Source organism: Penicillium crustosum, assembly GCF_028827405.1.
Source record: "Penicillium crustosum strain IBT 35664 chromosome Unknown utg000005l_segment0_segment0, whole genome shotgun sequence".
Lineage (NCBI taxonomy): Eukaryota > Fungi > Ascomycota > Eurotiomycetes > Eurotiales > Aspergillaceae > Penicillium > Penicillium crustosum.
In genome coordinates this window covers 281,124-304,352 of record NW_026623126.1, presented here as the reverse complement: position 1 = coordinate 304,352, position 23,229 = coordinate 281,124, and the positions used below count along the sequence as shown (strand labels likewise).

The following is a 23,229-nucleotide window of genomic DNA, read 5'->3' as shown; positions in this document are numbered from 1 at the left end:
TCCATCAGCCCATCACTTTTCCCTCTTCATTTTCTTCTTCTTCTACACTTCTTCCACATAAATTGTATTTCTTCCAATGCTATAAATATTTAATTCTTCTACCTAATTTAATCTACTTTCTCCCTTCTATTACGTATTCACAGACCAAAAACCCCCTCAAGACGATCTCGGTGTTGCTAAAGCTTGGTTAAAGCTTGGCAGAGATAAGTGACGATCCCGATGGACCCGGTCTGCCCCTCTTATATGGAGACACATGAAATGCGAAGAGGCCCAAGAGTCCACTCAGAGCTTGCTCTGGCGCAACGTTTCCACTTTGGCGAATTGATAGTAGAAGTCTAAGCTCTTCGGGTTGAGAAGTGTCCCCGATGGCTTAATGATTTTTCCCGAAACAATCTGCTTCACAGGAAGCTCCACCTTTTTGAGGTTGACTGTGGTCTGTGACGATATACGTGGGTCAGTCCCGCTTTTAAAGATCTTGTTTTTGTTACAAAAGTACATACCGGAATTTCGGGTGTCTCGAACGTGAACATCGGCACATGGCGGGGGCTCAGCTCTGTACGAATCGCGCTTTTCACTCGTGCAACCAGGTCCGGCGTGAACGCTACCCCAGGTTTCAGGAGCAAAAAGAGCATGACTCGCTCGTCTACATCGGTTGGTCGTCGCTGGCCTACACATATGGAGTCAACAATTTCTTTTGAAAATTGACCCTCGAGTACTCGATAGATCTCTGCCGATCCAAACCGCACACCCGATGGGTTGAGGACTCCATCGGCGCGTCCGTGAAACACGATCTGTTTCGTGATTGGATGGATGGAAACGAAGTCGCCGTGTGTCCACACATCTGTAGATGAATTAGCGACCATACAAAGAGGCACATGAAGAGAGGGGTGGGCCCACTATCGAATCTCCCGAAATACGCATCATGGTACTTCTTGCCGCCCTGGTCACCCCACAACAGTGTGGGCATGTTGGGAAAAGCAGACGTGGCGACCAACTCGCCCGGAACACCCTCTTCCACAGGCTCACCCTTAATTCCGTCGCCGCCCTCAATTGTCGAATCGTAAACCTCCACAGGAATCCCTAGGCTGCATCCGGCACACCCGCCAACATACAGGGGCGCAAGAGGGTTGCCGATTCCAAAGCATCCCGCGATATCAGTGCCGCCAGAAATATTATTCAGGCGAACATGGGATGGGAATCCTTCGTCGTAGAACCACTCAAATAATGCATCCCGCAGCACCATACCAGTGCTTGTGACAACCTGTAAAGAGCTGAGGTCCACTTTCTCACGGGGCTTGATCTTAGCCTGCTGTAACTCATGCAGCCACCGGGGTGATATTCCGAGGTGGGTCACCCTGCAATTGATCAGCCTGAACTTGTACATCGTAGAGTGAATCTCAACAGAAGGACGACTTACTTCTCCTGGGCTGCAAGATCAACCAAAGCAGTGATGCCTGGAATAAATGGGCTTCCATCATATAGCACCACCCGCGCACCAAATAGCAAAGTCTGCACGGCGCACATATACATAATCCATCCAGTGGTCGTGTATTGCAAGGCGACAGAATCAGGCCCGAGCTCAGTATGCAATATCCCCTCCTTGATCGAGTTTAGAAGCACACCACCCACAGAATGGACGATACACTTCGGCTGCCCTGTCGTGCCAGACGAGTAAACCACCAAGAAAGGATCACGGAATCCAACTCTTTCAAATTCAAGTTTCTCGTTGCCGCCCGCCTTTGCGAGATACTCCGCCAGAGTCTTAGTCCTAGGAATGGAGCTGATATCCGCCGGCTGCAAGGAGAACCGAGGTAGTGCGATGACTCCCTCAAATTCAGGATCAGACTTCATGCCTTGAACAATTTCCCCAATCTTCGGTCGCAAGTCAATAGTCTTGCCACTGTAAACTGCCGAGTCGTCCATAAACAGCCAACGAGGCTTGATCTGAAGCAGTCTATCCAGAACACCCTTAGTACCCATATCCGTAGAACTGGACGAGAAGATAGCTCCCAGAGCCGTTGATGCCAGGAACACGAGAAGTGTATCAATGCTATTCGCTGCGCAGAGAGCAATACGGTCACCCCGAACAACACCATGGGCCTTCATAGCCTGGATCAGTGCTCCAGTCCGTCGTCGGAGCTCACCCCAGGTAAGATGGATAACCTCATGCGCAGCGCCTTCTCGGACTTCGCTCACGGCAATCTTGTCATCTTCCTTGTCTGTCTTGTCGCCAACAACACGCGAGAAAAGCAAGTTTTCGGCGAAGTTCAGACGTATACCAGTGAACCATTCTGGCACGCTGTCCATCCGAGCAGATTCATCGAATACCTTTGTGTAGGAGCCCTCATGGATCAGTTGGAAGTATTTCCAGCAGAATTCCCAGAATGCCGAACGGTTCTTGATTGAATATAGGTACATATCATGGAAAGACTGGGAGAAGTTAGACAATATAGGATCTTTATATGGGCTATCTTCACTCACATCAAACGTGCGTCCGGTGGATTTCTCTAGGTCTTGCTGGAAGTGACCCATCTGGGTCGATTCTGGGGCTGGATGTTCCCATATCTTACGCGGAAGGGATGTCATCTTGAAGAGCTCAAGTAGTAATATGCGAGGAATGTAGAATTTCTCTAATCTTGCAGTTTTATATCCCTTCGAAGCTTACCAAACTTACCGAGGCCCGAAACAGATAAGCGGATAACCTGCGGGGACCCCGCTTGCCTGGGGTCTACCCGTAAACCTTCCAAGGTTGGATGTACACACATTGAACATCTACAGATCATAGTCACCTTATCATTCAATTCGCTGGGTTTATTTACCTCTGAGTTGGACAATTATATCTAAGCACAGAGCAATATAGTAATCAGCCTAGTTGCTGGGTGTCTCACTCTTAAGACAGACTGTCTCCAGTGTGCTGCATTTATGCCTGATTTGTCAGGCTCATTGCGTATAATATCAAATCAGCAAAGCCCCTTTCCAATTTCTCTACTTGAGGATTTCCCTGAACTTCGCATCTTATGCAATTTTCAGCTCTATGTGCATAAATTCGGCGAACTATGGAGTAGAACATGGCATAACTTTGGGATTAGCGCTCAATTTGAAACAGCCAAGCTCTATCATCGCTTTGTGAAACTGACTATGGGACTTATCAACCCTGATGCCTAATTATGGTATATATATATATAAAATTCGGCGAATATAGTATTGGAATGCTGCTTTCCTTTCCATCCTACCCTCGTTTTCCTTTGCCCTGGCGGTAGTTGTCTTCCTGACAATCCACATTCTTTTTTTTTTTTTTTTTTTTTATTATTATTATTCTACAAGATGAAGAACCTTTCGCTGTTCACACTGGTAGCCCTGGCGGCTATCCCTAATGTGTCCGCTCATTATTTCTTCCCTCATTTCATTGCCAATGGGAACTTCACAGGATACTACGAGTATGTCCGTGAAGACACTCAGAACTATATGCCCATGAAGGGCCAGTACTCAAGCAAAGACTTCCGCTGTAATACTGGCTCCCAAGATTTCGCCAGCAAGACGGGTGTCTATAAAGTCAAAGCGGGCGACGAAATTGGTTTCGGCACGGACTTCAACACCCTCATTCAACACCCAGGTCCTCTCCAGGTCTACATGTCCAAGGCCCCTGGTGACGTTCGTGACTACGATGGATCGGGTGCCTGGTTCAAAATCTACGAGCTTGGTCCTGAAAAGTTCTCCAGTGATGGAATCACCTGGCGTGCGACCGATACCGGAAATTTCACTTTCGTGCTGCCCAAGGAGGTTCCTTCTGGTCAATATCTTGTTCGAATTGAGCATATTGGTCTTCACGGGGCGGGTGACTGGGGTAGTGCAGAGTTTTACTTCAATTGCGCACAGATTGAGGTGGAGAGTGATAGCACGGCTACTCCGAGTCCCACAGTTCAAATCCCAGGTGTCTACGATGGTAATGAACCTGGCATTCTTTTCTATATGTATCGTCCTTGGATCGTGAACTATACGATGCCTGGTCCAAAGCCATTCCCTGATCAAGCATTGGCCAATGTCACAGCTTCAGGTGTTAGTGTTGCTCCAACAGTGACCCCTTGGACCTTGCCAGCTGTGACTCGCTACCCTTCATCTATCTCTTCTTTATACACCACCTCGGCCACCACAAGCAAAGCGAGCTCTTTGGGAGCTCCTTCTGTCTCTTTGTCGAGTACCCGATTGTCGGTTACAAGTGAGCAATCTACTACCAGCTCCGCTGAAACTGCTGTCATCACTCCGAGTGCAAAGGTTGGAAGCACGCTGTCTGCAGAAGCTATCAGCTCAATCACCAACAATGCATCCTCCAACACTTCCAACGACATGTGTGGACCTCCCGTTACAGTGACCATACACACAACTGTAACCGTTCCTTACGCGCAGCCGAGCTATGCTCCCTTTACCGTGACTACCACCACTACCACGACTGTTTTCCCAACTGAAACCACAAAGCCTTGATCCGTTCACGAATCCACCGATGGATATTTTTGATGTCCGATCATTTGATGCAGGATGGTGCTGAGTGTCTGAATGTACAACATGAAGGGGGGAAACTTTATTTGGGTGATAGGCAGTTATGGCTGCCACTTTCTATATAAATCATTATAAAGCATATGGCAACATGTAGGAGCACATGCTTGTAAATCTTCTATCTTGGTTTTTTTTGTTTACATACACATGAGACCATTTCTCCTCAGTAGCAAAAGTCTTGCACAAGATGGATAAACATCTTATATATACATAACTAGCACGCCGGTTAGGAACTCGCACTATTTACTATGTACCAAAGTGCAGGGCTATCTCCAGCTTCGTATACGAGGGCAATTCTTGGATTATGCGCAAGTAGTGGAGCGGCCGGAGGCGGAGGTTTGGGCGCCTTGGTGAAAGTGTAGCTAATAGTATCGGTTGGGTCATACCAAGAAGAGGCATCAGAACGACCACTCGAAGAAGGGAGAATCAGGTCCCCAATAAGCCAAGTGTTCTGATCCACTTGCTTGATTGACTCCCTAACACGTTCCATACTTTGAGCTTGAAGGTCCACGGTATTGGTTGGGAAAAGATAAATGTCACTGGGAAGTAGGAACTAGAAGAGCAGGGAATTAAAATAAAGCAGGGATTATAATATAAAAGTAGAAAAGTAGCACCTGCCTAGTACTACATAGGCAGTATGAATCCGGGTTGTGCCTACCTATTTACATGCCTTCTCCTTCAAGCTCTGCCCTGGTCTTTCCTTCCTCTTTTCTCCCTTCTTCCTTTCATCCACACTCGCACATCCATACCAAACTCCACCCTCCCTAGAAGCGCAGATTGGCCTGAGCCCGAGAATCCAGACTTGATTAGATCGACTCTCAGAAATTTCGCTGACACAAACGGGCCATCAAGCTAGAATACCTGGGCGTTTGACAACAACCCCATAAGTAAGACGAGGAGGCCAACATCTGATGCCAGACAACTTCCTCGAAGTAATCTAGCTAGATTTCTTCGGGCCCGAACTAGAACAACGGGCAACCTCTCTCAAAAAGACGGTTGACTATTCACGATCATTCTCGCCGGTAAGTCACGATGACTTCATAGGAGCTAGTGCGACAACTAATACAGGGTTGTTTAGATATGAATGCCCCGGGCGACAATATCGACATCTATCTGCTGAAATGATCTATCGATGTTGCTCATTGACCCGTTCCTAAGGAGAGGTACCGGGGAGTCTTGAAATTGCTCGAGGCTGGGGAACCAAAATGCTACATTGTTCCTGCTAAAGGTATGTTTCTTACATCTAGCATCACAAGAGTTTCTGCTGATGATGATTTTATAGAGCAAAATCCGAGCCAACTACCATCAACCTGATAACCAACCGTCCGATAGCCAGTACCAAATCCCACGGTCATAGGAAACGGACCATCTGGTAGGGTCGATTTGGCACTGTCCAGAAGCATTCGACGACAGGGCCAATGATTTCTATAACAAAAGATGTTTTTCAACCCTCTCTATCAAGGAGATTATTGGAAGGTACTGAACGCAACGCTTCTGCAAAGACCAGAATCATTGTGTCGAAACAGGGCCACTTTGTGGCATAAAGCCAACATAACGCTAGTCAATCGCATCGGTTGCCTGGCATGAGACTAGTAACCCTCTCCATTCTACCAGGATACCGAGTGACATAACCTAGTGTCCTTGATGTCGTCTTGTCTCAGTTTTTTGTCTTTCATTGGTTGCAACCCATCATGGGGAGGGGGTGAAATCCCGGTCGGCAAAAAGAATCGACCACCTCTGGACGACGACGACCTAGAGTGCAGAGAGACAATACAAAAATGCTGATTCGCCGGGAAAGGGTAAATAGACAATCGAGTTATGCACGCCATGTTCATCTAGAGCTACGCATTGACGCCTGAGTAGCGGTGTACATCAGACAACATGTCCGAACCCAACAAGTCTGAAATGATCCAATAATACGGAGTACCAACTCCTTAACTATACATTACAAGGCCCAAGAACACAAATAATAAGCACTATAATTCTGATTCTGATATATAATTTGAACTGGTGTATCATCAAAGCCTGACAAAAGAAAGAAAGAAAAAACAAAGCCCGAGGCAACCTTCGGTAGCCTACAAGCCCCCCCACACCCCCCCCAACATCCCCAACTAGCGTACAGCGCATATCATACACCGGCTCTCACTCCCCACAGCGAATTAATTTACTCATTTGAACTTGCGCTTCAACCAGGACAGGAACCCGCCCTTCTTCTTCTCGGCCTGCTCTGCTAAGGGCTCAGATGTCTTCTGAGTCTCTTGTTGGGCCTTGGTAGCTTCCTCCTTGACGGGCTCGGCCTTGGTCTCGGGCTTGGGTGCCTCAGCCTTAGGCAGGGGCTCCTCACCACGCTTCAGGGCAGCTTCGGGCTTCTTGGGCTCAGCCTCCTTGGCGACGACTGGGGCGGCGGCCGGGGGAGCAGCCTTATCGCCCTTGGAAGAGAGAATAGCAGCGTTGGCGGCGGCGATCGCAACGGGAGAGGAGGTAGACTTGCTGGCGCCAGTTTGAGCAGGGGTGCTCTTGGGGGCGGACTCGACAGCCTTAGGCGCCTCAGCGACCACAGGAGTCTCGGCGACCTTCTTCTCCTCAGCAACCTTAGGTGTCTCGGCAACCACAGGAGTCTCGGCGACCTTCTTCTCCTCCGCAACCACAGGTGTCTCAACAGCCTTAGATGCCTCAGCAACCACAGGAGGCTCAGGGACCTTCTCCTCAGCAATCTTAGGTGCCTCAGCGACCACGGGAGTCTCAGCGGCCTTCTCCTCAACAACCTTGGGTGTCTCGGCAACTACAGGAGTCTCAGCGACCTTCTCCTCGGCAACCACAGGTGTCTCAACAGCCTTGGGTGCCTCGGCGACAACAGGAGTCTCGACAGCCTTGGATTCCTCGGCCTGAACAGGCACAGGCTCAGGGGTTGTGAACGCGGCAGTGGAGGCGGGTCCAGCACCGGCCAATGTCTCAATAGTCTTCTTGTCCTCGGCCACGCTAGCACCAAGCGCCTCCTCATCTGTCTTGGGCATCTTGTGGGGCTTCAGGTTCTCCTCATTGTTGAAGATGGGATTCTCATACGGGCGCTTGGGGTGGGCAGCATCGGTCTCGATGGGGGCGGCGGTAGGTGCGGGCGCAACGACAGCCGGGACGTCGGTCGATTCGGCGGTCTTGGGGCGCTCAGCCAATGTCTCAGAAACACCGGTCGTGGCGATCGAGGGAACGGGCTCCTTGGTGGTCGTCTCCGGGAGGATAGCTGCAGATTTCCAGGTTAGTTAAAAATCTTTGTCGCATTGACTAACACGCGTCATACCAGTGCCTGCGGCAGCGCCACCTTCCAATTCGCCGAGTTGGCCGGCCTTGGAGGCCTGCGCCTTCTCCACGGCCTCTTCCACCGTACCCTTGTTCTCTGTCGCGAGAGCCTCCTCGGCCTTCACAGCCTCCTTGGTCTCCACTTCCTTGGTCTCCGCCACAGCTGGGATCTCAGTTGCGGGGGCCTCGGTCGCGGGGGTGGGCTCTGGCGCCTTGCTGGGCTCAGCGACGGTCTCGGTAGGCTGTGTCGCAGTCTCAGGTGCCTCTGTCTGTTCGACAGTCTCAGCTTGGCCTTCGGTTTGGTTGGTCTCATCGACGGTTTCGTGATCGGGTTCACTGAACAATTAGACGGTGATGTGGCATGTTGAATTTTTCTTTCAACTTACATCACATCTTTGACTTTGTCTACAACGGCAGCGACGGCGGGCTTGCTGCCCTTCTTGTTCTTCTTTCCTCCTTTCTTGGCCATTGTTGAGATTCAAGTGATTCTGCGCTGGTCAGAAGATGAAAGATGGAGAGAGATAAGTCAACTTACGATAGTAGTGAAGTGTAGGAAGGAAGAAGTCAAGTAAGGGATGACGCGGTATGTTCTCGTCTCTAGGGTGTTCTTGGATCCGTGGTGAGGACAGTTCTGGAACACAAAGTATCACAAAATTTAATCTCTTTTTTTTTTCTTTCTCTCTCTTCTTTAATTTCAATTTCTCTCCAGCTATTATTAGATTCAAATGCATTCAAATTTCTATACAAAATCAAAGACTCGAATTCGTTCTGCCTTTCTCTCTATTTTTGTCGTATTTACTGTACATTCCTCCGCATGCGATGTCTCTTTCATAGTTCCCTGGTCGTGTGAGCTTGGGCCAGCCCTAATGTCTGCATCGGGTAAATAGGGTTGTGCCTGCGCAACTAGGGGCCGTCCAGGGGCAAGAAGTAGGGTGATCAGGGCCAAGGGGACTCAAGGATGATCTGGGGAAGGGTGCAAAGCCTAAGACAGTATATGCCATATTCCATGCCCAAGTGACTTAGGGACTGGACATTCTTGGAGAAAGGGTCCCGAAGCAAAACAGCCATTACATCATTGCTGGAAACAGTCGGTATAACAGAGGTGATCATAATCAAAGACAAAAATAGTATGTAATCATAAATTATTAAAAATAGTACAAATGGTAAAATGAGTACAAAGCAAAATGCAAGATCCATGGCTTTTTGAAAGGACCTCCAATAGAGTCAGAAATGGTACCCCCACCAGGTGTACTTGTACGATCTATTGCGTGGCAGTGGGTTGAGGCGCTATTACATGCATATCCAATATTCTGTACGAATAATGCCAACTCAGTCTTTGATCATAAACTATGAGGTCATCAATATACATAATATTTTTTTAGTGTCCATCTATCACATTAAAATAATAAGAAAATAAATATACAAAATAGGACTTCAATAGATAAATAGACCAAAAAGAAAAAAAGAAGTGACCGACGCAGGGATCGAACCTGCAATCTCTTGATTCGTAGTCAAGCGCCTTGCCATTGGGCCAGCCGGCCTTGTTATTGTGGAAGTCACGTCCAAATGTGCATTGTGAACCAAAATGACCAAAAGGACCCCCCACGGACAGGCAAACGCGGCAAAAGCGTGCCGAGTGGAGGCAAGCGGGGCAATCGGGGCAAGCCCAGTTCCACTCCAATTCCGGTTTATTCCCGTCTGTTGGCTGGGACATTTGAACACGTTGGAACCCATTTCAATCTATTTCACCCCATTTCACCCCCATTTCATGGCAATTTCATGGGAATTCATGACAAGTCGGTGATATTTCGTGACACATCTCATTTCTCTAATGATGTAACCGTGAGGCTCACCGAGTTTCTGGAAGCCTTCGCTGCAGTACTTTGTACGCCACTGACATCTCGGATGATCAATTCTATTATACTCCATACTTGGTATTATGACACACGGCCAATCTGAAGGATTCTGTTGGCTACCACTATCTGCGAGGTACTCTCACCTTGGAAGTGTACTTCGTAAGTAACAGTGACATTGCCATTTCTTGGCCCAGACTCGGCCGGTTTTCGGGTCATTTTTTCTCGGGAATTAAATCTATCGGGGTTGCCGATATACAAAGATATTCAATATTGAATCCAGATAATAGTTACTACATAGTGTTATACAAAGTAGAGAATAGTTAAAGTCCAACATCATATAGAAAAAATTAGCATGATGATAATATCTACTCCGTACTTCGTACTCGCACAGACAGTTCCCAGTTAAAAGACACCATTTTGCCCCCAATACCCTCACCGGATATGGACCGGAGACGCTTCTGGGGAACCCGGACATCCCATCCCACCTTGGCTTATCTCTCTTGCCGTCGCATCCACCCTTCATCGACTATAATTCCCGCATTTCCCCCCAATCTTCTCTTCCTTTTTTGGATTCCTTCCTTCCTGTAATTTTCCTCTCTCTCTCTCTATATATCATAGAATGATTACATTGTTCCTGAAACAAAAACCCCGCTATTCGTGCTTGCACACCCACCGCGTCCGTTCCCAATTCGGGAGTGGTATGCACTGAGGCATTTTCCCAGGAACCGCCCGCATTGATCTCGAACTTCTTGAATCTGAATCTTGAATACATCCCAGTTCACAATTCTTTTTTCTCTCCAATATGACGTTCCGCGAGAAGGTCAAGCGGGTATTCCGCTCCTCCAAAAAAGATGGAAAGCCCAAGATCGAATATTATAGACGACACGAGTGTCCCCCTTCGAAATTTCGTGGTCCTTTCGATCGTGCCCACCAGAAGAGTCTAGCCGCTTGGTCCTTCCAAGGTGCGATGGTCGAACGAACGCGTTCATTTGAAATCTCCGTCTCGCCCTGCGCCACGTATGAGGGTTGTGACGGTTACTCCGGCCCATCCGATTCTGACAACTCGGTGTCTCCGGATGATGTCGATCCAGGTACGCATTCCCAGCCCTAATCAAAATCCCCAACCCGATCCAAGGAAAATTAATTCTAACGTCGTTTTTTTCTCTATAGCCACCTCCCATCCAGAGGCCCCTGCTGAATCATCGCCACGCGGCCCCGACTCCGGCTCTCAGTCCTCCACCGTCGTCGACCCCGCCAGTTATAATGGCTCAATGATGACCCTGATAAACGAGGGCTCTATCTATGAGATCCCAGAGGATTCAAAGGACCCCAAGTTCTTCCTCAAGGAGTCCATCCGCTACTCTTCACCCCTCGTTCACGCCATCTCGCCCGCTTTGACCCCGTGCGTTATGTCCGCCCGAAAGGATCTCCCTTTCAACCCCGAGGATCTCGCCCGTGCCTTGATCGCCGTCCAGGTCTGCGCTTGAGTCATCCATCCCTGATATCCAACCTACTTTCTTCACATCCAGGAGATTGTTCCCTTTTTTCCAATCACCCCTTCCATTCCTCGAGACTCGATGTCTTTTATTTATTCAACCCTTATTTTTTGGCTCCTTTACCACGGTCGGACATCATTCTCTAGATATCATTTGGAGTATTGATGTCCACCATCCTTGAGCTCTCATCGCGGTCCGAGTTACTCCTCGCTAGATGCCAAGGACTTCCGGTCAGCGATGGTCTTTCCCTCACATTTGTCATGCATTTGCATCTAAGCGTATACCCGTCAAGGATTTTGCTGTTTGTTTTATTTTTTATTTTTTGCTGGGGTTCGTTGGTTGCTCTGATTTTAAACCATCCACCCCTGGCCTCGTGAGCCACTGCTCTTATCACGATATACACGTTGTGAATGTCTCTCTTAGAATGGTCTAGAGAAAAATAAACCGTTGCTTCCGATAACATTGTGGGTCTTCAACCTAAACTATAAAACTCCAAATAATTAAATCCAAAAAGGTACAACGCATGATCTATATAGATCGCTCTAGATCCCAACCTTGGAAGTCTTCTAGTCGTTCTCGAAGAACCTTAGAATCTCCCCCGCTAAAGCCAAGCCTTCTTCCCCCGCGCCAAGATCGCACATCGCTCTATTCCGGTAATGATTCGTATGATCAGCTCGTTTACCACCAATAGGCTTTTCAGTGAGCATGGTGTCGGTGCAAATACCAAATGGGGTGGTCCTTGTCGCATTGGGGTTAGATAATTTGTTGTGAGGCTGTTTTGGTGTTGACTTGATATTGATCTGGGCTACGGATAATTATATTGCATAGTGCATATGCATTCAAATGAGACTAACCATGTCCAAATTAACAGTGAGGGAACAAGTACACCTTCCTACACTAAAACCCTAAGCCTTATTTGTCGCCCTATACGTGTCGACCCCGGATCACCAAAACCAGGTAATGGGGTCGGGGAGCGGGGCGACCCGTTCACGGATTTCGAGGTTTGTCTGCGCTGAAAACAGACATGGACAAGGTTTCCAGGTTTCTAGTTGGCTTCTACGCTTATATTAAGCTCATAGGGCTGGAGAGACATAATCAATAACGTCATGATCAAAAACATCAATCATTTAGGGTAAGTTTCCAACTCTACGCGTCACAAAGACCAATCTTGATCATATGTGGTTCTATGGCATTTTCAGGTTTCTTGCACCTCGGTGCAAGGCAAAAGCAACTTACTCGTTCTGTTTTTTCAATGCTACCTACATACGTAGTCGAGTTGTCGAATTGTCGAATTACATCATCTTCTACCATGCATAAAGGTCGGATATGGTTCTTTACGGCAGAAATCGAAAGTTCCCAAAGCAGGATAGAAAGAAAGAGCTCTGTCTATCTGTCTATCACTCAAAATGCTCGAAGAAATGATCAGCCTTTGGGCATCAACTCTATCGCTTAATGTAATCGTTATAATTATGCTCACCAAAGACATCGCCTCTTATAAGCTCTCTGGTAGGTGAGGGAAAATTTCCCTCAAAAGATAGTCTCTACGAGCTAATTACAGCTCACTTTTAGGTATGAGTTTTGCTTGCTAACCCATAACATCCCAAAGGCCATTGGGGGCAGTAGACCCCGTCTAGTAAATCTGTTTCCCGGGTTGGATTACAAGAGAGGATGATGTTTCCTTTTGTCATCGATAAAGATACCTTCCAAGGTTCAAAAGTATAGGTTTTCTCCTATTAATTTGGTTTTTCCCCATATGGCAGTATGAATACAAAGGGTACATAACCACGACCTACATCCACTCTATTTCAGATCTCTCTATTGCTCAGGCTACAAAAAGCAACCAGAGAAGAAATCAAGGATCCCCTTGTAGGCTCATATGTATGGTTGGAGATATCTACATCCCAGGCTAGAAACCCTACATGATATTTGTCTGAGTGACTGCTCACTCTAGAATGCAAATGCAGAGGTGTATATATTCATCAGGCCTATTACTTATACCGAGCCCTGAAGCTATGACAGTCTGTGGCTCTGAAAAAATTGTTTCCTAGTGCCCAGCAATGGATTTTTTTAATACATCACGCTATTCAATGAGTATATAATGCAAAATTCCGAGTTTGCATTATAAGTTCTCGTAATATATATATTCGTGTCCTGATCCCCATTTGGACCAGAAAATTTCCACAACCTGAATTTTGGTTAATGTATACTTTACTAGCTCTACTCCTTTGCTACAGAATTGTCATCCATTGAAAGAAAGTAAAAGAAACTCATTAACTATTTGGGTGAGTGCCCATTGGTTGAAAAATTTCTCATTAAATTCATCACATGATCAGATTCGCCCTAGGTCAATTTAGATGATTATTTACATGTGAGCACCATAGAGTACAAGTGAATCTTGGAGAACTAGTTTATTTAGACAATTTATGATGAGCGTATACCACATGTGCTGTGATGGTGATACAGAGAAGAATAAAATGCAATATCCAACGATAAAACTGCTAGCCGGCGGATTGCATTTTTTTTTAAAAATTGAGAACTAGTAATTTCCCCAATAATTTCCGAAGGACTAGTTGAAAAGGGTAGAGTTTGATGTTGAAAGAAGTCTAGCAGAATGTGTAGTTGAATGAAAGATGTGGCTGAAAGAGATCCTTGAAGGAATACGACCCATAGGCCAATCGAGGGTATAGTACAGAGTAGCATTCCATCAATGGAAAGAACAAAAACATGATCTGTTAGAATTATACCCCTGAATTTCGTAGAACTTAATATGTCTCATTTTCGGGACAAAGTAATCATCATTGTACTCCGTATAAGCCGAGTCGTTTGGAAGACACAGCAACGGTAACACGTGGAACAGGACCTGGAATGAATCACGTCGTGAATTTGAATTTGGCCTGAGATAAGGCTCGCTTTGTGAAACACCAACAAGACTATTCTGAGAGTGCGCATGGCGTGACACAACATATATGGGATTCTGCCTTGAGAGGCCCCAGGCCCCAATTTCATTGATAATCAATACTATCGGCTTTGGTGCCAAAAGGAGCTGGATCCCTGCAAAGTTGCACGCCTCAATTACGATGTGGAGTCTGATCATACTAGATTGGGTTTAAGCACATTGGCGCTGGAGCTGGAGTTCCACTGCTGTCACCGCTGCGGTTCATTGCATCTACAAGTATTTCGCTTATTTGGAATGATTGAACTACTCCATACGCCGTATAGGGTATGATAACCTGGTTCCTAATGGCAAGGTTTCCGGAACGGAGTTCGATGAGTAGGAAGTTATCGAGCTCAGAAGCCTAACTCATCATTACGTGATTTTTCTATCAGTACAAGGAGTCTTGTACATAGTTCCATGATGTACAAAATTGAAGTGAGCCTTGCCCATTGATACAAAGTCCTTCTGTAAGAATAAAGTCAGTTTTATTTGCACTCAGCTGTATATACTTGTACTGGTTTACGGCCCCTACGTAACGTCACAATACCGGCCATATATTTCAAATGTGCTCCACTTGCAATTGAAAGAAGAAGAGCCAGTCAAATAACCTTCCTAAGTAGTTGGCCAAGAAAAGCAATCCGACTAGATCGAACTTTCCCTTCAATTGGCCTAAGCTGAAAGCCGACATGCTCCAAGGCAGGTATGTCCACACTGTACTTAATACTCCTCTCGCCCACTAGAACCATGCCCTAACTTCTACTACATGGAATATTTCATCTTCAAATTCATTCTCTTTGTTTTCTATGGCTCTTTATGATTTGTTTGTCAACCATTACATTGAAACAGCAATCCAACTTCTACTTTTATCTAATAAAACACATCATGCTTCGTTCTCTACGCCGTTTTCTTTGCTTTTCCTCTTCCAAATCATGTGAACCCACTGATTCCACAGCACATGGCACAGAAAACGTGGAAGATCCCATTCGCTTGAGGCCTGATGGAAGATTGACTGCTCAAGCACGAGTTGCGAGTCCCTCCCTCGAGGGGCTTGGTAGCGTATGGTCTAGAACCCCTTCAGTTTCTCCCTCGAGCTGCGACAGCAGCACACAAACTGAGTCAACAAATGCCTCAGATGGTGAAACCAGAGCAACGACAATATCAACCGTCATTGGAAACACTTCCATGCCCCCCGAGTCACCTGCCAAGACTACCTCCACATCGAGATTGAACACAATCACACGGCATACCCCCATCCTGCAGGTAGATGGCAGTCTGCGGGCCCCGCAGGTCACATTTGATGGCTACGGCTCCTATGGTGGCCGGTTCGCCCCTGAATCTATAATGGGATTCCTATACGAGCTGACATCATTCTTCGAGGCCACCGTCTCAGACCCTTCGTTCTGGGAAGAATATGCCACGTTCCAGCGTACCCGTGCAACACCACTACACATGGCTGGTAAGTTAACCAGCCTGGTAGGAGGGGCTACCATCTGGCTGAAGCGCGAGGACAAAAATGAATACGGCAGCCACAAGACCCGCAACATCATCGGCCAGCTCCTGCTAGCTCGGCGGATGGGCCGCTCTGAGATCGTCACAGATTGCGCCTCGGCCAAACATGGCAAGTCCACCGCTGCAATGTGCGCACGTCTGGGATTGCGTTGCGTGGTCGTCATTGGCGCAGATGATGCTAGTGCCCAGGAGCAGGACGTGCTTGATATCAAGTCGCTCGGCGCTAAGGTCCTGACGGCTCGAACCCCCTCCGGCATGGGTAGTCTACGCGCCGCTATCACAGAAGCACTGCGATATGCGGTCTGCAATCACGAATCTGCGTACTACCTCATGGGTAGCCCGGTAGGTCCCAGTCCACTACCGACCCTGGCTCGCACGTTCCAAGCCCTTCTAGGCGAGGAGGTCGCAGCCCAAATGCACGAGGCAGTAGGTCGCCAGCCGGATGCCCTTGTCACCGCCGTTGGCAGCGGTAGTGGTGCAATTGGTCTCTTCAGACCGTTCCTTCATGATTCATCTATTCGTTTGGTTGGCGTGGAAGCCGCGCAGGCAGCTGCCCTGACAGATGGTGGACTTGGGGTACTGCAAGGTGCTCGTACTCTCCTGCTCCAAAATCATGATGGCCAGATCCTTGACTCGCATTCCATTTCACCAGACATGAACCTGTCTACTGTGGGCCCCGAGGTCGCCCATTGGAAGGACTCTGGCCGGATTGAAATTTCCACGGCTACCGACACGGTTGCCCTGGACGGATTTAGAAGCCTTCAACACCACGAGGGGATCTTGCCTGGTCTTGATTCGAGTCACGCAGTAGCCAAGACACTCGATCTTGCTAGAGAACTTGGCCCGGGTAAGAATGTGGTTTTGATGGTGACTGGATGTGATCATATTGGCGTACCTGGCTTGGACATCTGATTTACTCCAGGGGCACAAAAATGAGATATGATTACTTTGCTCTTTTTTCTTAGGAATACCCAAACCTCTCTCATTTGTGGCGTTAAGTTTCTTGCTTTCATTTGTCTATATCCTAGTCTTACTGTATCATATTTTTAGTTGCCCTCTTGTTGCGAGTCAATTATATGCCCCGAGGCTGTTAGACTTGAAATCCTTGGGGTTTCCCAAGGCCGCAAAGACACTCTCCTATCTTGGGTGGCTTTTTTTTACGAGCTGATGGCTGATGCCATGTATGTTTTCCTTCCTTGCAGGGTGTCTTCGCTGCTCCACTGTCATTTATCTTTGCTTTTTCCATGGAATAGACTTTCTTTACTGCTACGTTGTAGGGAATTCCCATCAATGAGACAGAATGAGTCGTGACATGCCAAAGTCCAGTATATTTCAAGAACCATTTTTACTTTTTGTCATCAGTCATATCGGTGTATCGGTATATCATGTACAGCAAAGCCCCGTAGAGAAATCAAACGCCATAATTCAATCCTCATGTGTGACCGACATATCCAAAACCTCAACCCGCCCTCTTCCACGGGTCTCATTGCTCACCAGTTCATTCAATCCCTTGAACGCACCGGGCTCGGCAAAACCAACAATCTCCCATTCATCCCCACCAACAACTTCTTGCGATTCAACCGATTCGATAAAGGCCATGATTTTGTCCTTGACGGTACTCGGGGCCTTTGGTGCAGCTTCCACATCAGACTGGCCAGCCTCAACATCTGAATCGTCCTTCTTAGACTTCTTCGATCCCTTATTCCCCTTCTTGTTGTTCTTTGAGCCACTGGAGGGGGCTTCCTTATCCTTATTCGACGCAGCACCTGGGGTAGCCTTAACAGACTGCTTTAGCAGGGACACTGGACATGTCACACGAAGACGCATGCGAGCCCGCATAACAGGGATCGGCTGCCAAGCGATAAGGGCCTTCATAGCATCCAAAGCTTGACTCTTCGCCGAGCGGGTCGCCGAAACACCCGTCCAGAGCGGCTTCTTCGGCTTAGAATCTTCGCCTTCTCCATTCGCTTCCCCGCTCGCTTGTGTCTGTTGTTGTCCGCTGGCCGAGGTCAGTTGATCCAACGCCTTGTGGATCATTCCAGATGTGTACACGCGCTTCGTTGAGGGGTCGACTAGTCGCCCTGACACGATATCCAGTACTTCCTTCTCCACTCGCTCGAGGATGTCTTTGCGCTCACGCTCGCCGACTTGCACTTCGCCTTTGCGGAGGATCTCTTGGAGGATTTCTTCGCGTGGAATACCGGTTCCGAAGGCTTTTGCTAGCTCTGCTGATGGGGCAGTTTGTGCTTTAGAGACGGAGAGGAAGACGGTTGGGACTTGGAGGACATTGTCGAGGTCTTTTTCGGCGCCGGATCGGTATTCGAGCAGTTTGTTCTTGTAACAGGCGAGTTCAAAGCGCTTCTTGCCTGGATAGAGATAGAAGGTTAGAAAAGTCAAAGCAATATAGATAAGACGGAGGTGTACCCTTCTTTAGTCGGACTACCGAGACGTTGGTGAATTTGATCTGGTTGGAGGGCTGGTTGATAGGCATTTTGGGTGTGTGAAGCCGCTGAGGGCTGGTTGCTTCAGTGGGGGGAAATTAGACACCAGAAAATGCAGTGATATTCAAGATATATTTTTCAATATGCTTTCCAAATGGATGACACCGTCAAGATCGAAGGATGTATGTAAACTGAGTATGGAGTATTAAAAGTTGATTTGCGTTTACTATCACATGATGTCAAGTGGGGGACCGTTCCTTTCTCGGATATCCTTGACAACCTGAGGCACACATATTGATGCCTCAGGACCTTTGTCCTTACCATACTCATGTAACTACATTCTCCTAAGTACATAGTTAGGTACTTAATTTCTACTGTACTTATTTACTACTCACTATTGCGTACCGTATGCCTTCGGTTGTACCTATATATATAACCCCTAATTGATAATTAAAGTATAACTATACATACATGGAACGCCAACATTCACATATTAGGCCTTCGTCTAGTGTCTATATATGAAACTGAGAACGGTGGCAAAAATATCTACAAAATATAATATCTAAAAAGAACATATAAAAAGACTACCAATAATATCAAGCAACTCACGATGTGCTCACATAAGTAAACCATTTTGAACTGACATGATAGGTGACGTACTACCGAGCTCGTATGGAAGATGAGAAAGCTACGTCTTAACTCGTCAATACCCTCTGGCTATTGTGTTCTTACCGTTTTCGAGGGCTTTTATGTAGTATGTTTTCAGTATGATAGCTAGGTACAGAAATCTTACCGAAAAAGGTATAGTCGACAAGCACGTGCCACTGGTAACCTTGGAATCTTGGAATCCCGTGACTCATGCTGAATCATCAGGTCATGGGGGTCTCGGGCCCCTTGGGGCCATCTGATTGGTCTAACCGTCTCGTCTTATCGACTGTCCCCGGCGTCATCGGCCCAAGGGACCTGCTTCTCCTCATCTCACAAGCTCAGGACCTCACCTGGGCACCATCTTGCTTCTTCGAACCCCTCAACTTTATTCCAATTATCAAGTATCTTGTGGTATCTTCAAATTGTAAGTGATTATCTTCTTCTGGCTTATTCTTAAAAGCCATTCCTGCAAACGGTTACTGATAAGAGGTGCCTGACTCCAGACCCCAAGGTACCCGCTCTTCATCACCAACTCATCATCAACATCATTCTTGCTGTGAAATTTAACCACAGTTTGCAATGAGAGTCCTGTCCGCAACTCTCTTGGTGGGAGCTGCTTCGGCCGCCTCCCCGTCCTTCCAGCAGGTCCTCGGAGCTCACAGCGAGCATGCGGAGAACGTGATCCAACAGGGTGCGGATGCATTCAAGCCCCTGCAGCACCTCCAGGACCAGTTCAAGTCTCTCTCTAGTGAGGCGCGCCAGCTCTGGGAGGAAGTCTCTAACTACTTCCCGGAATCCATGGACAGCGCTCCCTTGCTTTCCCTGCCCAAGAAGCACACCCGCCGCCCTGACTCGCACTGGGATTATCACGTCAGTGGTGCTGAGGTCCAAGACATCTGGGTTTCTGGTGCTGAAGGCACCAAGGAGCGTGAGGTTGACGGCAGACTGGAGGCCTACAACCTTCGCGCCAAGAAGGTTGACCCCAGCGCCCTCGGCATCGATCCCGGTGTGAAGCAGTACAGTGGTTACCTGGATGACAACGAGAACGATAAGCACCTCTTCTACTGTGAGTTTGGAAACAGTCCTTGCATTATTTATAGTATATCTAACACCCAAAAGGGTTCTTCGAGTCTCGCAATGACCCCAAGAACGACCCCGTTGTCCTGTGGCTGAACGGCGGTCCCGGCTGCTCGTCCCTCACCGGACTGTTCATGGAACTTGGACCCAGCTCCATCGGCGCTAATATCAAGCCGATTTACAATGATTTCTCATGGAACAACAATGCCTCTGTGATCTTCCTGGACCAGCCCATCAATGTCGGCTACTCCTACAGTGGCTCCTCCGTCAGCGACAGTGTTGCTGCCGGCAAGGACGTCTATGCTCTCCTCACATTGTTCTTCAAGCAATTCCCCGAGTACGCTACGCAGGACTTCCACATTGCTGGCGAGTCTTACGCTGGCCACTACATCCCTGTCATGGCTTCGGAGATTCTCTCCCACAAGAAGCGCAACATCAACCTGAAGTCTGTTCTTATTGGAAACGGTCTCACCGACGGTCTTACTCAGTACGGGTACTACCGCCCCATGGCCTGTGGTGAGGGTGGTTATCCCGCCGTTCTGGATGAGAGCACCTGCCAGTCCATGGACAATGCCCTGTCCCGCTGCCAGAGCATGATCCAATCCTGCTACAACAGTGAGAGCCCTTGGGTTTGCGTCCCGGCCTCCATCTACTGCAACAACGCCATGCTTGGCCCCTACCAGCGCACCGGTCAGAACGTTTACGATGTTCGTGGCAAGTGTGAGGACGAGAGCAACCTGTGCTACAAGGGCCTGGGCTACATCAGCGAGTACCTTGACCAGGAGAGCGTGCGCGAGGCTGTCGGTGCTGAGGTTGATGGCTACGACTCATGCAACTTTGACATTAACCGTAACTTCCTCTTCAATGGCGATTGGTTCAAGCCTTACCACCGTCTCGTGCCCGGTCTCCTTGAGCAGATCCCCGTCCTGATCTACGCCGGTGATGCTGACTTCATCTGCAACTGGCTTGGCAACAAGGCCTGGTCCGAGGCTCTTGAGTGGCCTGGCCAGAAGGAATTCGCTTCCGCCGAGCTTGAGGACCTCAAGATTGTGCAGAACGAGCACGTTGGCAAGAAGATCGGCCAGATCAAGTCCCACGGCAACTTCACCTTCATGCGTATCTTCGGCGGTGGCCACATGGTTCCCATGGACCAGCCTGAGTCTGGCCTGGAGTTCTTCAACCGCTGGATCGGTGGCGAGTGGTACTAAACACTCGACCATGTTGCTCTATGATACAATGCGTTGATGAATTTATCACACTGCGTGTGATTGAACTTTTGATTGGCTGTTTCGGCACAATTTGACACCGAATCCTCTGGGAAGTTCAGAAAGGCCGCATACCCCCGAGGTTGGTATCATCTGTTTTTCTACTGATTTTCGGTGATTTGGCTTTTGTTTAGTATATACATCTAGGCAACTCTGAATTTAATCAATCTTGGATAGACTTCAACATCGAGTAATAAGCAAAGGTTGTAGGATGTAGTTTTGTTCATTTTAAGCATTTGCCTACATTCTATCGAAAAAAGACACCTAAGAAGAATGCCTGAGAAATTCTTGAAACACCTTGAAAAAGACTTAACAAAACTACCAAAAAAAGACAACCTAAGGCCGCATAAGCGGACTATTCTTAGCAAGGTCGAGCTTGGCGTACATATTTGGGTGCAGTGTACCTAGTATTTAAGTATCTATAGATGTATGCAGAAAGTGTGGGTGTTCGTGATAGGCGTAGATAGGCGTAAGTGAGATTATATTAACCCCAGTACCCCATAGTTGTTGATCGATGGCTTAGGCCTTGTCCCACACCGACAGTCTAGGACATCCAACCGCACAGTGAGGTGAGGTATTCACCAAGTATACCATGGAGCCTGCAAGACATTCTACCCTACGAGGGCCGAGGATTCAGACAGGATCATGCAGTAAGTAAATTGATCCACAGATGATCCCATAAAATCCACGGCCAAGAGCAAAGCAAATCGAAGAGATCGGTTCATTTCATTGATATGGTTCATTTTCAATTTTTTGACAGCCGGGAAAAGATACCACGAGTGCCCATAGAAACACACCGGAAATAACGGAATCCCTCCAAGAACCCCCGGCAAAAAAACGAACAGAATAATTTAGCCCTTCTTCTTGCTGACACCGACGGTGCGACCGCGGCGGCCAGTGGTCTTGGTGTGTTGACCACGGACACGGAGGCCCCAGTAGTGACGCAGACCACGGTGGGAGCGGATCTTCTTGAGGCGCTCGAGATCCTCACGGAGCTTGGAGTCGAGACCGTTGGAGACAACCTGGGTGTCCTTGCCATCGGTGATGTCGCGCTGTCTGTTGAGGAACCACGAAGGGATCTTGTACTGAGTAGGGGTCTGAAGGATGGTCACGATACGCTCGAGCTCTTCGGTGGTGAGCTCACCAGCACTATAGAAAGTGTCTTGTCAGCTTTGCTGGTCTTGTGATATTTGTGCGATTGGTTGTGCGATATTTCGTATGTCGATTTCAGGTCCAAACTGCTCCATTCTCTCTTCCCCGTGTTTCCTCCGAATAACAAATGGATGGGAATGTGTGTAATCGATGGGGGGTTGTGGTGAACGTACCGCTTGGTGAGGTCGACATCGGCCTTCTTGCAGACCAGGTTGGAGTAACGGCGACCGACACCCTTGATCTGGGTCAGCGCGTACATGATCTTCTGCTTGCCGTCAACATTGGTGTTGAGCAGACGCAAGATGAACTGGAAGTTCGTCTTCTCGCCGGTCACGAGCGCTGTTATCGACAAATCTCCATGTTAGCCAACATTCAATTTCGAGAACCGCCGTCTCTGCCACCGCTTCCTGCTTTTCTTTTTTTGGGCAAATTCGTGGTTGTATATCATATAATGCTTCCAGACTGAAAGGAGGGGTCGTCACATACACATGATGGGCGATGGGCGAGGATCGCGATGGGTTGTCGACAGAGGGATGGAGAGAGGAAGTCCAACCTATGTGACTTTGCTTGTGGGATCGGGTAATTGGGGCGCTAACCTGATTTGGACGAGGGCTCGCTTGTTAGGCGCTAGGCCAGAAGTGGCTAGTTTTTCGAGCAGATCATGTGAAGTCACATGACTGTAAATTTTGGTGTGTTAAATTCAGGTAATTTGCTCTGTTATTTACGCGTATTTTACCCGAAGCCCTGACAAGACTGGCTTTGTTTTCCCCGTCCTCGACATGAAACTGTGACGAACTCAATTCTTGGAGTTATCAGCCACGGTCAAAGTGTCTCTTTGTGTTTCGACTAATCTTTGGGTTCCATATTAATTTACTTCGTGACACTTCCATTCCTTTCATCCATGATTTTTATCTTTTTTTCAACATTTGATTGAGTGATTCAATCTCGTCTCCAAGTATATTGGTACTTGCAGGCCCATATATTCTTTGGCTCATGTTTTTTTCC

General features: G+C 47.9%; 8 protein-coding genes across 8 annotated transcripts; 4 read left to right on the top strand and 4 right to left on the bottom strand.

Annotated features, from left to right (window-relative positions):
* Window positions 1-282: 282 nt before the first annotated feature.
* Window positions 283-2,532, bottom strand: N7487_010798 (acetoacetyl-CoA synthase; the record flags this gene model as incomplete). Its single annotated transcript, XM_056878528.1, has 5 exons — window positions 283-435; window positions 501-841; window positions 898-1,355; window positions 1,418-2,430; window positions 2,482-2,532. 5 exons carry the CDS (start codon window positions 2,530-2,532, stop codon window positions 283-285), a joined length of 2,016 nt encoding a protein of 671 aa, XP_056723847.1.
* Window positions 2,533-3,324: 792 nt separating this feature from the next.
* N7487_010797 (lytic polysaccharide monooxygenase auxiliary activity family 9 protein) lies at window positions 3,325-4,479 on the top strand (the record flags this gene model as incomplete). Its single annotated transcript, XM_056878527.1, has 1 exon — window positions 3,325-4,479. One exon carries the CDS (start codon window positions 3,325-3,327, stop codon window positions 4,477-4,479), a length of 1,155 nt encoding a protein of 384 aa, XP_056723846.1.
* Window positions 4,480-6,719: 2,240 nt separating this feature from the next.
* On the bottom strand, window positions 6,720-8,314 carry N7487_010796 (uncharacterized protein; the record flags this gene model as incomplete). The annotated part of the gene is made up of 3 exons (XM_056878526.1): window positions 6,720-7,789; window positions 7,847-8,181; window positions 8,232-8,314. 3 exons carry the CDS (start codon window positions 8,312-8,314, stop codon window positions 6,720-6,722), a joined length of 1,488 nt encoding a protein of 495 aa, XP_056723845.1.
* A 2,189-nt stretch (window positions 8,315-10,503) lies between these two features.
* N7487_010795 (uncharacterized protein) lies at window positions 10,504-11,188 on the top strand (the record flags this gene model as incomplete). The annotated part of the gene is made up of 2 exons (XM_056878525.1): window positions 10,504-10,792; window positions 10,872-11,188. The coding sequence occupies 2 exons, from the start codon at window positions 10,504-10,506 to the stop codon at window positions 11,186-11,188; spliced, it is 606 nt and encodes a 201-aa protein (XP_056723844.1).
* Window positions 11,189-15,014: 3,826 nt separating this feature from the next.
* N7487_010794 (tryptophan synthase) lies at window positions 15,015-16,553 on the top strand (the record flags this gene model as incomplete). Its single annotated transcript, XM_056878524.1, has 1 exon — window positions 15,015-16,553. The coding sequence occupies one exon, from the start codon at window positions 15,015-15,017 to the stop codon at window positions 16,551-16,553; it is 1,539 nt and encodes a 512-aa protein (XP_056723843.1).
* Window positions 16,554-17,066: 513 nt separating this feature from the next.
* N7487_010793 (guanine nucleotide exchange factor SDO1) lies at window positions 17,067-18,132 on the bottom strand (the record flags this gene model as incomplete). The annotated part of the gene is made up of 2 exons (XM_056878523.1): window positions 17,067-18,007; window positions 18,066-18,132. The coding sequence occupies 2 exons, from the start codon at window positions 18,130-18,132 to the stop codon at window positions 17,067-17,069; spliced, it is 1,008 nt and encodes a 335-aa protein (XP_056723842.1).
* Window positions 18,133-19,309: 1,177 nt separating this feature from the next.
* On the top strand, window positions 19,310-21,015 carry cp3 (carboxypeptidase C PRC1; the record flags this gene model as incomplete). Its single annotated transcript, XM_056878522.1, has 2 exons — window positions 19,310-19,796; window positions 19,850-21,015. The coding sequence occupies 2 exons, from the start codon at window positions 19,310-19,312 to the stop codon at window positions 21,013-21,015; spliced, it is 1,653 nt and encodes a 550-aa protein (XP_056723841.1).
* A 908-nt stretch (window positions 21,016-21,923) lies between these two features.
* N7487_010791 (40S ribosomal protein uS13) lies at window positions 21,924-22,714 on the bottom strand (the record flags this gene model as incomplete). The annotated part of the gene is made up of 3 exons (XM_056878521.1): window positions 21,924-22,221; window positions 22,398-22,563; window positions 22,711-22,714. The coding sequence occupies 3 exons, from the start codon at window positions 22,712-22,714 to the stop codon at window positions 21,924-21,926; spliced, it is 468 nt and encodes a 155-aa protein (XP_056723840.1).
* Between the last annotated feature and the right edge of the window lie 515 nt (window positions 22,715-23,229).